Below are 12,256 nucleotides of genomic sequence, written 5' to 3'. Positions count from 1 at the left end.
ATGATTAGGAGGTGGGGGGGGGTAACCTGAGAGACAAATGTGCTGGACAACTAGCTACCAAGCTGTTGACATGTTGAATAATAGATGACTGTGTTTTGTGTGCATGTATCTTTTTCTATGTCTGTGTTTATCTTACCAATGTCTGTGTATTTATGGTGAACAAGTTTTGGTGATGTTTATTACCATTTTTCCTAACACTATCAGTTAATGTGCCACAGGTAAAACTCCCCTAGTGGGCACAGGGTAACCAATGGAGGATCACATCACCTCATCAGACACGACCGCAGTTCTGTTACCATGGTGACAGACTTAATGTGAACGGACACGGACCTGGAGTTGGACCTGCTGGTTCTGAGTAATAGAGTGAAGGTCCAGGAGCAGAATAAAGGATCCACCCTCCAGTGTTACAGCTACGTGAGTAACAGGTGAGATACTGCGGGAGAGGCTATCCAGTGACACACACATACACACACACCTGCTACTAAATACTCACTTTTGGCCAAGGTGATATCACATATCAAACGCACCTGACTACACTGCACAGTTGCATGTGAGCATGCTGCTGCTAACGTCTGCCCTGGAATAACTCGCTGCAGGAGATTTTCATCTTTTTTTTGCGTCGGTAGTTTAAACTGAATCAAATTAGTAGATGAAATCAGATTAACAGAGGAAATTATTCACCCTTACAGCTTTATCTTGATATGTACATTTGTGTGAAGTTAATGATGATGTAACGTGAGCTTGTCTGTGTTGTGTTGTAGTGTTAGGATCAGAGAGTTGGAGAGGTCAGAGAAGAATCTGTTGCTACAGCTCTGTCAGCTAGCCTCTGCCTCCCACCTCCCCAGCATGCAACTCTCTCAGAGGCTGGACCAAAGACTCCTCATGCTCCGGGAGGAAGTCAGGACAATGGTAAGTGCTCAGGATCTTTGAATGCATGAATAGACATGGATGGGTGAGCATTGCTGGGTAACTGCATTTACAAGTTTTACTCTTGTTCAGTGTACAAGAGATAGATGAAATGATAGATCAGGGCTTTAATTCTTAATCAGAATTACAAACATTGCTACAGAGGTCCGGCTGTATTAAACTTGTCTGAACCTGCAATGAGCAACTTAAAAGCAACACATGACAAAACCCAGCTCTAAAGAGGCTATCCTCATCTGTCTGTGCATCAGTCAAAAGCATGGTGAAGATTTTTAACAATCCTGAAAAGCTCAACTTGATGGAGATACAAAATATATACGATACAGGAATTTGTCAGTAACTACTGTTGTGGGTGCCACATCACCCACAGCAGTAGTAGCAATGTTTGTTTTTATTAATTTATCTTGTTTTATTTACATTTTTCATTTCTAACTTGCTTGATTAATTTAGAGAGACTTTAGGATGCCTTTTCAGTGAATATCTGCTTTTAGATAATTACACTGTGATGGCTCAGTAGTTATTTTATTAATTCATAGTGGGGAAACTCGATGTTTCGCTCATGCGCAATAGTCATACACGGGCCAGAATAGATAAGGCTTAGTAAAGACTTAGTAAAGTATAGTAAAACACAGGCTAATACATATTTTTAGGGCTGTGTTTTCCAGAAGACTTCACTGTAGTATCTCTCTGTTTTTAATGTTCTCTCTTTATTTCCATCTCTTTCCGACCAGACCCAAGAGAAGGAGCGAGGGGAGCAGGTTTGGAGGGAGCGCCTGCAGCGCTGTCAGAGGCACCTCAAGGCCAAAGAGGAGGAGATGAGTCGCCAGTGCCACTACTTTGAGAACTTTAAAGCCCAACTCCAACACAAACTCAGCCTGGCCCGGGACAGGGAGGAGAGCTTACAGAACCGGATCTACACTCTAGAAAAGCAGCTTCTGGACATGACTGTGAGTGCCGCCACTGGCATGGCAACAATCAGTGCAGTCAGAATTACTGCTGGGACTGTAACACACTGGGAAGAACAAGAGAGGCTACTTTCCATGAGAGGAGAGGGTGAAGGAGAAGAGGAGAGAAAGGAGGAGAGGAGGAGGCAATGGCAGCCAAATGTGGGAACTGAGAGAGAAGGAGGACGAGAGAGTGATGAGGGGAAGACAGAGAAAGAGATGCAAGGGAGAAGAGTCAAAGACCCAAAACAGAACTCAAATGAAGCCAGGCTGCAAGGTTTCATCGTGAGACTGAAGGAGGATCTTAAGGCGCTGCTGGAGAGAGAGGAGGACGGGATGACAGAGCGAAGGGGACTGATGGAGCAGCTCCAGGAGGCGCAGGAGAACAGCCACTTCCTGGGCTGCAAGGTGGAGGAGATGAAGGCCGAGGTGCACCAGCTGCAGTTGTCTGAGAGCTCCTTGTTGGAGGAGGTCGAAGAGCTTAGAGAGGAGAACCACAGGCTCCTGCAGGTCCTTGGGGATGCATCAAACCAAACACGCAGTCAGTCATCCACGGCCCCCGAGTCCACATGTCTGGGCCAGGGCACCAGCTCTCCCACCTGCAGTCCTGCTGTTTGTCCTGTGCCCTCCAACACTCTCCTGTATACCACTGCCACTGGACACTCCTCAGCGGAGAGCCCTGGAGAGGTGAGCAAAAGACATGGTTATTATTAGTATTTTAATGTTGATTTTATCAGGTTGTCTCTAGATCAAGATCTCTTTTGAAACAGAGTACAGCAGAAGAAATAGAACAGACATCTCCAAAATGGTCCAAGGTTAAAGGTTTAAATTCATCCAATGTGCTGAGACTTTATTGGCCTTTGTGGTTCATTTGATTTATATGTTGCAGAGTACTGGAAGACAGTCTTCCCAAGTTCAATATTTACTTATGGGTTATCAAGAGTCAGCCCTGGGATCTCATCTGATGATTTGAGAAGAGGCATAATATACTGAGGCAGCTCTAGTAGGAGACATTTATAAACAAAAATGATAGTGTATAGCTCTCTTCTTGTAGTTAGTGAGGACCAGCGCACTTTCTCATATAGTACTCAGGGATTAGAACGATGTTTATCTCCTGCAATGAAACGCAGGGCACAGAGGTAAACGATATCAAGTTGTGCTAAGGTGTAATGAGCAGCCTGAGAGTACAGGATACCTCACAAGCACAAGTCAAGAACAGACATGATGGTTGATTGCACAATGGTTTTCCTGTCTTCAAGAAGAAAACAAGCTCGACTACAGTATAAGAAACACATTTCATCTTCAGCTTCCATGCCAGTCGTTTCACATGTGGTAGGAGCGTTTGTTGAAGGCCTGTCTGAATTAAGAGGATTATTAGTGCCCTACAAATGATAGAAAGGGGATTTCCTCATTCCAATTTTAAGACTCTCTCGATAAAACACAGTTAAGATCAGCATTTCACAAATTTCAGCAAATTATTATTTTGAATTTAGGCAGCTGTTTTCTGTGATTAATTTTTACTAGTTTTTCATTGCTGATAGGGAAAATATGGTTTGTAGAATTAACTGAAGCATCAACAAATATTGAGTCAGCTGTTTCTGTTATTGGCTTAATGTATTTATTTCATGAGAGGATATTACAGGATAATAAGGGTGAATATGCCAGCAGACTGAAGTATCTATTACTAGGATGTTACATAATCCGTTCCCCTATTGTAAACACTTATACACATGTATCTAAACATCAACAAAGACATGAATTTGGATTATGTTGTATTATTGAGTGTTTTGTAATTTTTATGTTTACATGAATGATTTACAACTTTGGTATGTAGGTTCATGAAACCTTGACTGAGGAGAGGGGCCAGCCTCATTCATCTGCAGTTCCACATGTTCACCACCAGGAAGCAGCAGAGAACACACAGAACATCAAAGAGGATCACTCCTCATCTGCCAAATCAGAAACTCAGCCTAAAAATGACCCCCTGAACCTCTTTCGTCACTTTGGATCCAAAACCAACCCCAGCCTCCAGTCACTTTCCTTGTCTACAGAGACAGTGGATGAGTTTAATCTGGGGACCTGGTGCTCCAGAGGGGTCCTAAACCTGGAGGAAAGTCCCAGTGAGGAATCTGATGCCCTGAGGGAAGCCTACAGAAGCTTGGGGTTAGGGGAGGATTTTGGAGCACTTCAAGAACAACGTGACCACCTAGAGGTCGCCCTGCAGCACATGCAGGAGCAGCTGCAGATGATGTCTCAAGAGAATACCCGACTGAAGTTACGACTCAGGAAAGAGGAACAAGAAGCAGAGGTGGAGCAGGGGTCTTCAACAGAAAAGGTATGTCGAAGACGTTGCAGTATTCCCAAATGTTTTAAGCAGCTGAGATTCCAACAAAATTTCAGTAACACACTTTTCCAGTATATCACTGATCAGATTCTACCTATTTGCATACTCAGATTGGCACATTACCCACCAGTGATGGAGCTGAGGATAACACAGTTCTTGCTCTGGCCCAGGAAGATCTTGCCCAGGCCCTGAATCAGGAGAACCAGGCCTTGGCGGACCGCATTCAGGAGCTTCTGGCTCACATTGAGCTCAGAGAGGAGGAGTTCAAGAGGGAGGAAATGCAGCTAAGGGAGCACATATCCAAGCTAGAGGAGGACGGAGTCAGGTGGGAACAGGAAAATCAGGAGCAAGGGTGTTTAATTACAGAACTCACCAAGAAGACAGAGGATGATCTCAATACCATCATGGAGCTGCAGCAAAAGTTAATGGAGAGTGAACAACATGTGGAGGAATCACAAGTTGATAATGAACTGTGTGGATCTCAAATGCAAACTGATTATACAGCTACAAAATTTGGAACCTTTCAACAAAATAACCTAGAAGAAAATGTGGACAGTTTGGTGGAAAATGTGTTAAAAGGGGAAGAACCACATTTAATGTCCAGTCAACAAGCAGATGATTTGACAAAAGCTTCAGCACCTGGTTCGCAACATGATGCTCAGTCTAATTTGTTGCAGAAGAGCTTACAAAGCAGTCTGCATGTTAGCTCACTGACTTATGAAGTAGGCCAGCTGACCAAGCTCATCCAGAGCCTCAAAAGGGAACAACAGGAACTTTCAGGTGACATACATTCCCTCAGAGAGCAGCATGGAGAAGTAGCTCTGTCAGTCCAAACACAGACGGAAGTGAAGCAGCAGTTAACTCGGACAGTTTGGGGACTGAAGGAGGAGAAAGATAACATCTCTCAGTCTCTGTCTGGTCTCAAGAAAGAGAGAGAGCAGCTTACGAGGTCCATCTGTGGGCTGAAAGATGAGAGAGACCAGTTTATGAGGTCAATGAGTGGCCTGAAAGAGGAGAAAGAGCAGCTAACTACGTCTTTATCTGGTCTCAGAAGAGAAAAGGAGAAAGTGTTAGAATCCCTCTCAAATGGAAAAGAAGAGAGAGATCAAATCACACAGTCACTGCAGAGTTTACAGACAGAGAGTGTCCAGTTAAGCGAGGCAGTGCTCTGCCTGAAACAGGAAAGAGACAAACTAGCCAATTCCCTTAAGTCTCTGAAGGAACAGAGAGACAATGAACAATCATCTTACACTTTACAGGAAGACTGTGACAAGTTGATAAAATCAGTTAGCAGCCTGAGAGAAGAAAAAGAAAGGATTGAACATTCAATCAGTTGTTTGAAACAGGAAGAAAAGCAGATAAAGCTGTTACTTCAGGGCCTGAGAGAGGAAAGAGACCGTCTCCAAGCTGCTTTCTCCAGCCAAACACAAACAGAGGGAAGCACTGAGAAACAGCATCTGCTGAATCCAAACACAAAAACTGAGACTGCTGTTGGGGCAGGAGGATATGCATCACAAAGACGTCAGACTGATCATCTAACTAATGAGCAAAATGATCTGATGAGGCAGATTGAAGCTTTGGAAGCAGAACTTAAGAGATCACAAGGTGAACTGGACAAGAGCCATTTAGATGTGAGTTTACACAATATCCATTTTCTTCATCATTTGTGGCAATTTTTCGTGAAATCACAATAAGATTAACTTCAGCCATTCTGTTGATTAGACTAAACAGTAGTTGGCCAAAACAATCCATTCAAGCCATTGGAGCTTTCACTCACTCAGTGTGTTTGTGTGTATGTTTGTGGCATGTTCAGATCAAGAGGCTGCAGAGTGAAGTGTGTCAGTCCGAAGCCAGGAGGGAGGAGGCAGAGAGGAAGACGGCCCAAGCAGCTGACAAGGTGATGAAGCTGACTGATGTAGCCACTCAGATGGAAGAAACCAGGAAAGGAAACGACAGCCTTGTAACCCAGGTATTCTGCCCAACAAACATAAAAAATGCTGTAAAAACTTAATGTTGAGCCATAATATTGCCTTTTGCTTTGGCAATTCACTGCATATAAGATCTATATGCACATAGGGTTAAAACACCACATATATGAAGTTGCTGTGACAGGAGTGCCTGCCCTAATTAGCCTTCCTAACACCTTATAAAGCTCTAAATATGTGCCATAGTTTGGACACCCTGTTGTCTCTGATATTGCTTGCAGAAAAGTCATTGTTCATCTGTTGTCTGTGTCTCTCTTATCAGTTAGACCTAACCAGAGTTTGTGTTTGCCGCAGGTGAAGGAACTGCAGAGCAAAATGACCAGTCTGGTCAGGGAGAGGACTGATGCTCTGTCACTAAAGACACAAACAGAGGAGCAATACAACATCCTCACAGCTCAGCTCAAAGCTAAAGTAAGCATGGCAGAATAACCTTCTTTTCATATGTTTTGACTCCTTAAAAACTAAATCAGTTTACAGTGCCTTCGATCATCATGGTCCAGCTCTCTGGAACTCTCTACCACATGAACTTTTGATCTTTTTTCACAAGCTTTTAAGGTGGTTTAAAATGTGTTTTTTTTATTTTAGAATTAGTATTCTTCTTAGAGTTACCTCTTTAACAATGATAATAATAATAATAATATTCCTTGTATCTGTGTGTGTGTCTGTGTGTGTGTGTGTGTGTGTGTGTGTGTATATGTTTGTGTGTATATGTGTGTATGTAAAATCTCACAGACGGTGGCTCTAGAGGAGCTAAACTCAGAATATATCGTGCTAAAACGACAGCAAGGCAGTAAGGATGATTTGAGCACTGCCCATGTCTCACTCAGGACACGTTACAATGACATCAGAGCTAAGGTGTGGAATCAATCAGCTGTGGCTTTGATAGTTACAGCAGTTAGATGAATGTAATGAGCTGATATGAAGTCTTCATGTGATTAATTGTGTTTTGTTTGTACTTAAGTATGATGCACTCCTGAAAAAGAAGAGCCAGAAGGATCTGGATATATCTCCTTTAAAGGTGAGGAAAGTATAAACGTACAGTGGAACATGTCACAGTACTGACAACTTTTTTAGTCTGTATGACTGTCAGCGAGCTATTGTTAGATGACTTTGACTGACAGGTGTTTTGTCCAATTACAGGCCAAGCTGTCTTGCCTGGTGGCGAAGTGTCAGGAGAGGAACAGCATGTTGGCTCAGATGATGAAGGCCATGCACAGACAGTGCAGCGTGGACTCTACACTCACACAGCAGGTTGATCAGCTGCTCAGTGACACTGCGCTGCAGGACTACACAGCAGCCTTCACATCAGGGACCAACGTAAAGACCCGAGATCACAGCACTGGGTTTACAACAGAATTTATTTCAAAATTTCAAGATTGCACTTCTGGATTCACCCCTGATCAGAGCTGCTCTACTATATCCCCACTTACAAATCAGCAAGACCAAAATGTATTCACACCTGAGTCTGGAGAGAAATGCAGAGAATCACAAAGTGAAAAACTCACATCTTTAGTCCCAGCTGAATCCACAACAAACTGTCAAAACTGCAGTAGTGAAGTCACACCTGCACCAACAGGATCACTGAAGAAAAATGCCAACTCACCTGTGCCAACCTCACCTGTGCAAGAGCACAGCAGTGCCCGAGGGACACCATCACCTGTGATTCCAACTCTGAAAGATACAGTACAGGTGTGGCGATACAAACAATTATATGATAATAATATTCATTCATTTTAACAGGTTTTTCCACATTACTTAGGGTTACTTGTTGCTACTTGTTGTAGATGCAACATTTTAAACAGCAAATTAACGTTACTGCATTTATTTTGTGGAATAATTCTCATAAATAATCAAGTTCCTGGCTTCTATAGTTTATTTTATTTTGTGCTACCTGATGCCTGATTTAGGGGAAAAGTATGCTAAATCACTTTACAGAAAAAAAAGTATTAATTGTTCTTTCATGTTGTCACACGACAATCACATCCCACATCTTTATTATTTTCAGTAGAGCAAAAACATTTGATGAAAATAGCAAAGATCCTGTTTGCCTGTGGCCCTAATTAGAACATTAACATTAAAGGTTAAAAATTGAAATTATCATTTAGATAATAAACCAGTGTGAGAGAGTTGTCTCAGCCACAGTGTCATTTGTTTGCAGTTACTTTAACAGGTTTTCACATTCATTTTTACATGAATATATGTATTAGTGTTGAATAATGCCAGACAGAAATTCCTTTAAATTGTTTATACTTAAAATTATAAATGAAACTCAGAGAAACACTACCATCCTCCATTTTTCTCAATCCCACCACAGCTCTTTCCCTCTGCCAGTGGACCCAAGAAACTCCATCATCCAGACACGAAAGGGAAATCCTCCCCAGACCCGACCAGTTCGCCTGGATCTTTGCTGAGTCCTCCTCCTCCCTCCGCCAGCACACATGTCAGTGTGAGCAGGAGGCTGAGCAGTCCTGAGAAGATCATCAACCTACATGAGCAACTCCAGAAGACTCTAATGAGCAGCTATCAGGTACACTGAAGCTTTTTGAACACGCAGCATTACATAGAAGCAAGTTAGTGCTGAAGCATCAGAGGATATGTCCAATAAATGTGTTTCTCTTCATTCCAAGGCTCCAGTGAGCAGAGGAAGACGACAGCAGCCCAGGAAAAGCCTCTCTTTTGCAGCTCCTGCAGACCTGAGACCAGTCTCCCAGACAAAGACTCTCAGTTTTAATACACCATGTACCAACTCTCCAGCCACCGCTGCTTCAAGCCAAGCTAACCACGCTCCAGCAGTGGCAGCCGCTAATAAGTCAACAACACTTTATAATGCAGTTGCTAGTAGATCTGCTAATGTTACATTCAGTCCCGGCATGTTTACTAACCATCACTTTAAAGCAGACACATCCAAAACTGCAATGTCTGCTCTTTCTAACACTTCTAACATTCTTTTTGCCACTATGGGACCTAACAAAGCCAAATCCACCTCAAGCAGTGGTGTTAACATGACAATATCCCCCAAACTGACAAAGCAAATCTCTGCTATCCCTGACACATCTGATGCTAAACACACAGCTTCTGTTCCTTTAACCACTACCTTTGATGTCTTAAAATGTTCTGACACGAATCCAAAAACTACTGCCTCAGGCTCGACTGCCCCTGGCATGACAACTGCCCCCAAGGCTGATCACTCCAACATGCCCTCTAGAAGGGATGGTGCTGCCCCTGCATATAACTTGTATGTATTGTCTGCATCTTGCACTCAGTCTGCTCATTGCTCCCCTGAAAGATCCAACAAGCGTGCCAGAAACTCCACTGGTGCTCAAGATAAGACCAAGACAGCAACACCCAAACCAGGTAATACATATAATCTTTCATATAATATGTTGCATAATGCTGCAGTTTATGATTGTAGAATATTAGCTTTGGTTGTATACTGCTGTAATCTGAGTCCCTGTTTCTGAGTTTGATCTTGTGCTGTTTATTGCCCACACACAGAAACACACTGACATGACTATAAACAAATACTAAATTGCATGGATTCGTTATCAAGTTCAGTTTGCAGCGAATCCCATTGTGTTTATTTGTTGAGGGAGAACAATTTCAAAGTTAAAAGGTGAACGGTAACAGTAACCTGTCATTTAACAGAGAAATAAATTGCTTAGTGCTCATTTAAACTTCATTGTTTGTCATTGAATTTACAGCATCACAAGCATTACTTTGTACAAAGCAAGAAAGGGTGCTGTGTTTGATCTTTCTTTGTCCCATCACTTCCAGGGGCTCCAGCCGAGGTTTGCTCTGTTGAGGTCATCAATACAGTGGGCCAGAGCAGCCTCATGATTGGCTGGGAGAGGCCGCCATTGGACGAGTTGGGCTGCAGTAACGGCACATTTGTGTACGGATACAGGGTAAGCAGAGCAAACTACAGGAACAGACAGATAGACAGCCAGATTCTGATGTCTGTTTTTGGATTTTGGAAGATTTATTTGTCCAAAAGCTCCTTCTTGTACTATTTCTTGTCACCTCTCAGGTGTTTGTAGATGGCGACTTCCACAAATCTGTCATGAGCTCAGCGTGCACCAAGGTATCACTCTGTCATCTGATGCTTAGCACCTGCGCATTACTGCATCATGTTAAACTTATTAACAGCAGTTCACATACTTCGCATTTTGCTTCCCTTGCTACAGTGTATTCTGGAGAATGTCGACCTGAGTGTCCCAGTCCACATCAGTGTAAAAACGCTGGGCTCTAATGGTCTCAGCTCAAACAGTGTCCACACCACGTACAGGACTCCAGCCACAGCAGGCCACCACTGACTCACAGCAAACAGAGTGGTGGCACAGGTCAGCACGTAAGTCTAGTGATATTAGCTTTTACATGTTTAATTGGTACTGCAAGTGTTTTACTATTTTGTCAGTATCTCTGGAGGATTACAGCAACCTTCACTGCCAGTGGCCAGTGTTTGAATGGTAGTTTATGTATCAGTGTACACAATGTGTGGTTGAATATTTCCATTTTGTCATGTATGTTTTGTCATATATGTGATAACTATGACATTGCAGCGAACACCAATCTAATCTAATTGATATTTAAAAAGGGGTTAAGATGCTTTTTTCATTCCAACACTTGTGACAATCTATTTTTCCCTGCGTCCTGTGTGTCCTGTGCGTTGTGTGTGTGTGTGTGTGTGTGTGTGTGTGTGTGTGTGTGTCCGTCCTTCACTGCACAGCCATCTATAGCTGCAGCCCTCCAAGGGACCGTCCTAACCTCGACCTCAGCTTACAGCAAGGGCGGAGCCGTGACACTGCTGGGATACCCTCAGGCTCAGGTCAACCAATCAGAAAAACTCATCTCACTCACCTTGTCGTCAACAGCCTATGAACATGTAGTGACCTGTGGCCACCCGCTAAGCCTCAAAACAATTCACTGAAGATGTCAAACAAATCTTATTTTGTAAGATTGCTGCCTCTGTGAGTTATTCTGCGTGTAAAAGCAGGCGAGGATTAGCTCGATCCTCGTTGGAAGAACCTCCTGTTTCAGAGTCCCGTCCACTGGATTCACCTCTCCAATGGATAGGACGCTGCATTTAAGTGGTGAAAGGCCAGACTGGCTGCCAATCAAACAAATCCTTACAAACTGATCAAAAGTCACTGCAAACTATATGAAGCCAAGATCAATCCTACTGTCAAAAGCTGCCTGTGACACCAACATTTACCAAGATTATTCAACCAAGACAGAAAAAGTTTGAGGGACGTCTGCATCTGCTGCACATTTTAACACTGTGTTCAACACTGAGAGACCATGTGGCCAAATCTGCCTCTCTGGACTCTGTGACATGGACAGCTGGTTAAAGGAACATTCACTGTCTGAACTGTAAGAAAAGCCTTTTTTAAAGCAGCACATGCTGCCTGATGTGCAGACGCAACTTTGTACCTGAAGGTCATCTTACTTGATTTTCACACATTAAGCCAAATATGAGAAAAGGTGATTCACTCCAAAGACTCTTCTCTGTTCCCTTCTCCTCACTCTCGTCATTTAAACACAGAAGTCAGGTGATATTTAAGTTCTGAAATTTGCACACAGTCATTATTGATGTCTAGAGGATGAAATTTAAAAGAGATTATCACTGATATTTTTTTGTAGAGAATACTATAATTATATTATGCCAGTGTATCACAAACTGTACGTCTTTTTGTATGAGTGGCACTTTGTTTTTCTTAACAGATGTTATGTTTGCACGCTCACATTGTTGTTTTATACAATATTCACAACACACATATGATGTTCTTTTGCTACTTACTGTATGACGGGTGTGAAGTTATCATGGTGCAGCAAAGGTATTTTTCTATCAGTAATTAAAAAAATATTGATTTCCCATTGATTCCCTATGACTGTACAGAGAATAAATGTTTATATAATATTAACTGTCACTGTAGCGTCTCTGTGTGTATGTAAACTGAGTTTTAAACATTAGCAATTCTGGTTTATATATTCTTGTTAAAATGGAGTCAGAGTTGAGATTCGACAATTTGGAGAAAAATTGCTGTCTAGAGAAAACCATG

At 42.6% G+C, this 12,256-nt stretch overlaps 1 protein-coding gene across 2 annotated transcripts; it reads left to right on the top strand.

Annotated features, from left to right (window-relative positions):
* The first annotated feature begins 840 nt into the window (after positions 1-840).
* On the top strand, positions 841-12,069 carry LOC139207505 (uveal autoantigen with coiled-coil domains and ankyrin repeats-like). 2 transcript variants are annotated; one of them, XM_070837240.1, is made up of 15 exons: positions 841-909; positions 1,656-2,555; positions 3,703-4,203; positions 4,323-5,843; positions 6,026-6,109; positions 6,492-6,608; positions 6,930-7,052; positions 7,159-7,215; positions 7,338-7,886; positions 8,512-8,724; positions 8,825-9,551; positions 9,972-10,102; positions 10,225-10,278; positions 10,382-10,545; positions 10,924-12,069. In XM_070837240.1, exons 1-14 carry the CDS (start codon positions 847-849, stop codon positions 10,508-10,510), a joined length of 5,169 nt encoding a protein of 1,722 aa, XP_070693341.1. In that variant the 5' UTR covers positions 841-846; the 3' UTR covers positions 10,511-10,545; positions 10,924-12,069. The 2 variants fall into 2 exon arrangements, with proteins under 2 accessions (XP_070693341.1, XP_070693340.1); XM_070837239.1 differs by having other exon boundaries at positions 6,026-6,181.
* Positions 12,070-12,256: the final 187 nt, after the last annotated feature.

This window comes from Pempheris klunzingeri, chromosome 9 (genome assembly GCF_042242105.1).
Source record: "Pempheris klunzingeri isolate RE-2024b chromosome 9, fPemKlu1.hap1, whole genome shotgun sequence".
Taxonomy (NCBI): domain Eukaryota; kingdom Metazoa; phylum Chordata; class Actinopteri; order Acropomatiformes; family Pempheridae; genus Pempheris; species Pempheris klunzingeri.
This window is presented reverse-complemented; position numbering and strand designations above follow the sequence as displayed.

What these genes read in the sequence shown, in the direction of transcription:
- LOC139207505 (XM_070837239.1), top strand. Translation starts at nt 847, where the DNA reads ATGCAACTCTCTCAGAGGCTGGACCAAAGACTCCTCATGCTCCGGGAG. An exon ending in ACGACAGCCTTGTAACCCAG is followed by an intron (nt 6,182 to 6,491) that starts GTATTCTGCCCA and finishes TGTTTGCCGCAG; the next exon opens with GTGAAGGAACTGCAGAGCAA. An exon ending in ACAATGACATCAGAGCTAAG is followed by an intron (nt 7,053 to 7,158) that starts GTGTGGAATCAA and finishes TTTGTACTTAAG; the next exon opens with TATGATGCACTCCTGAAAAA.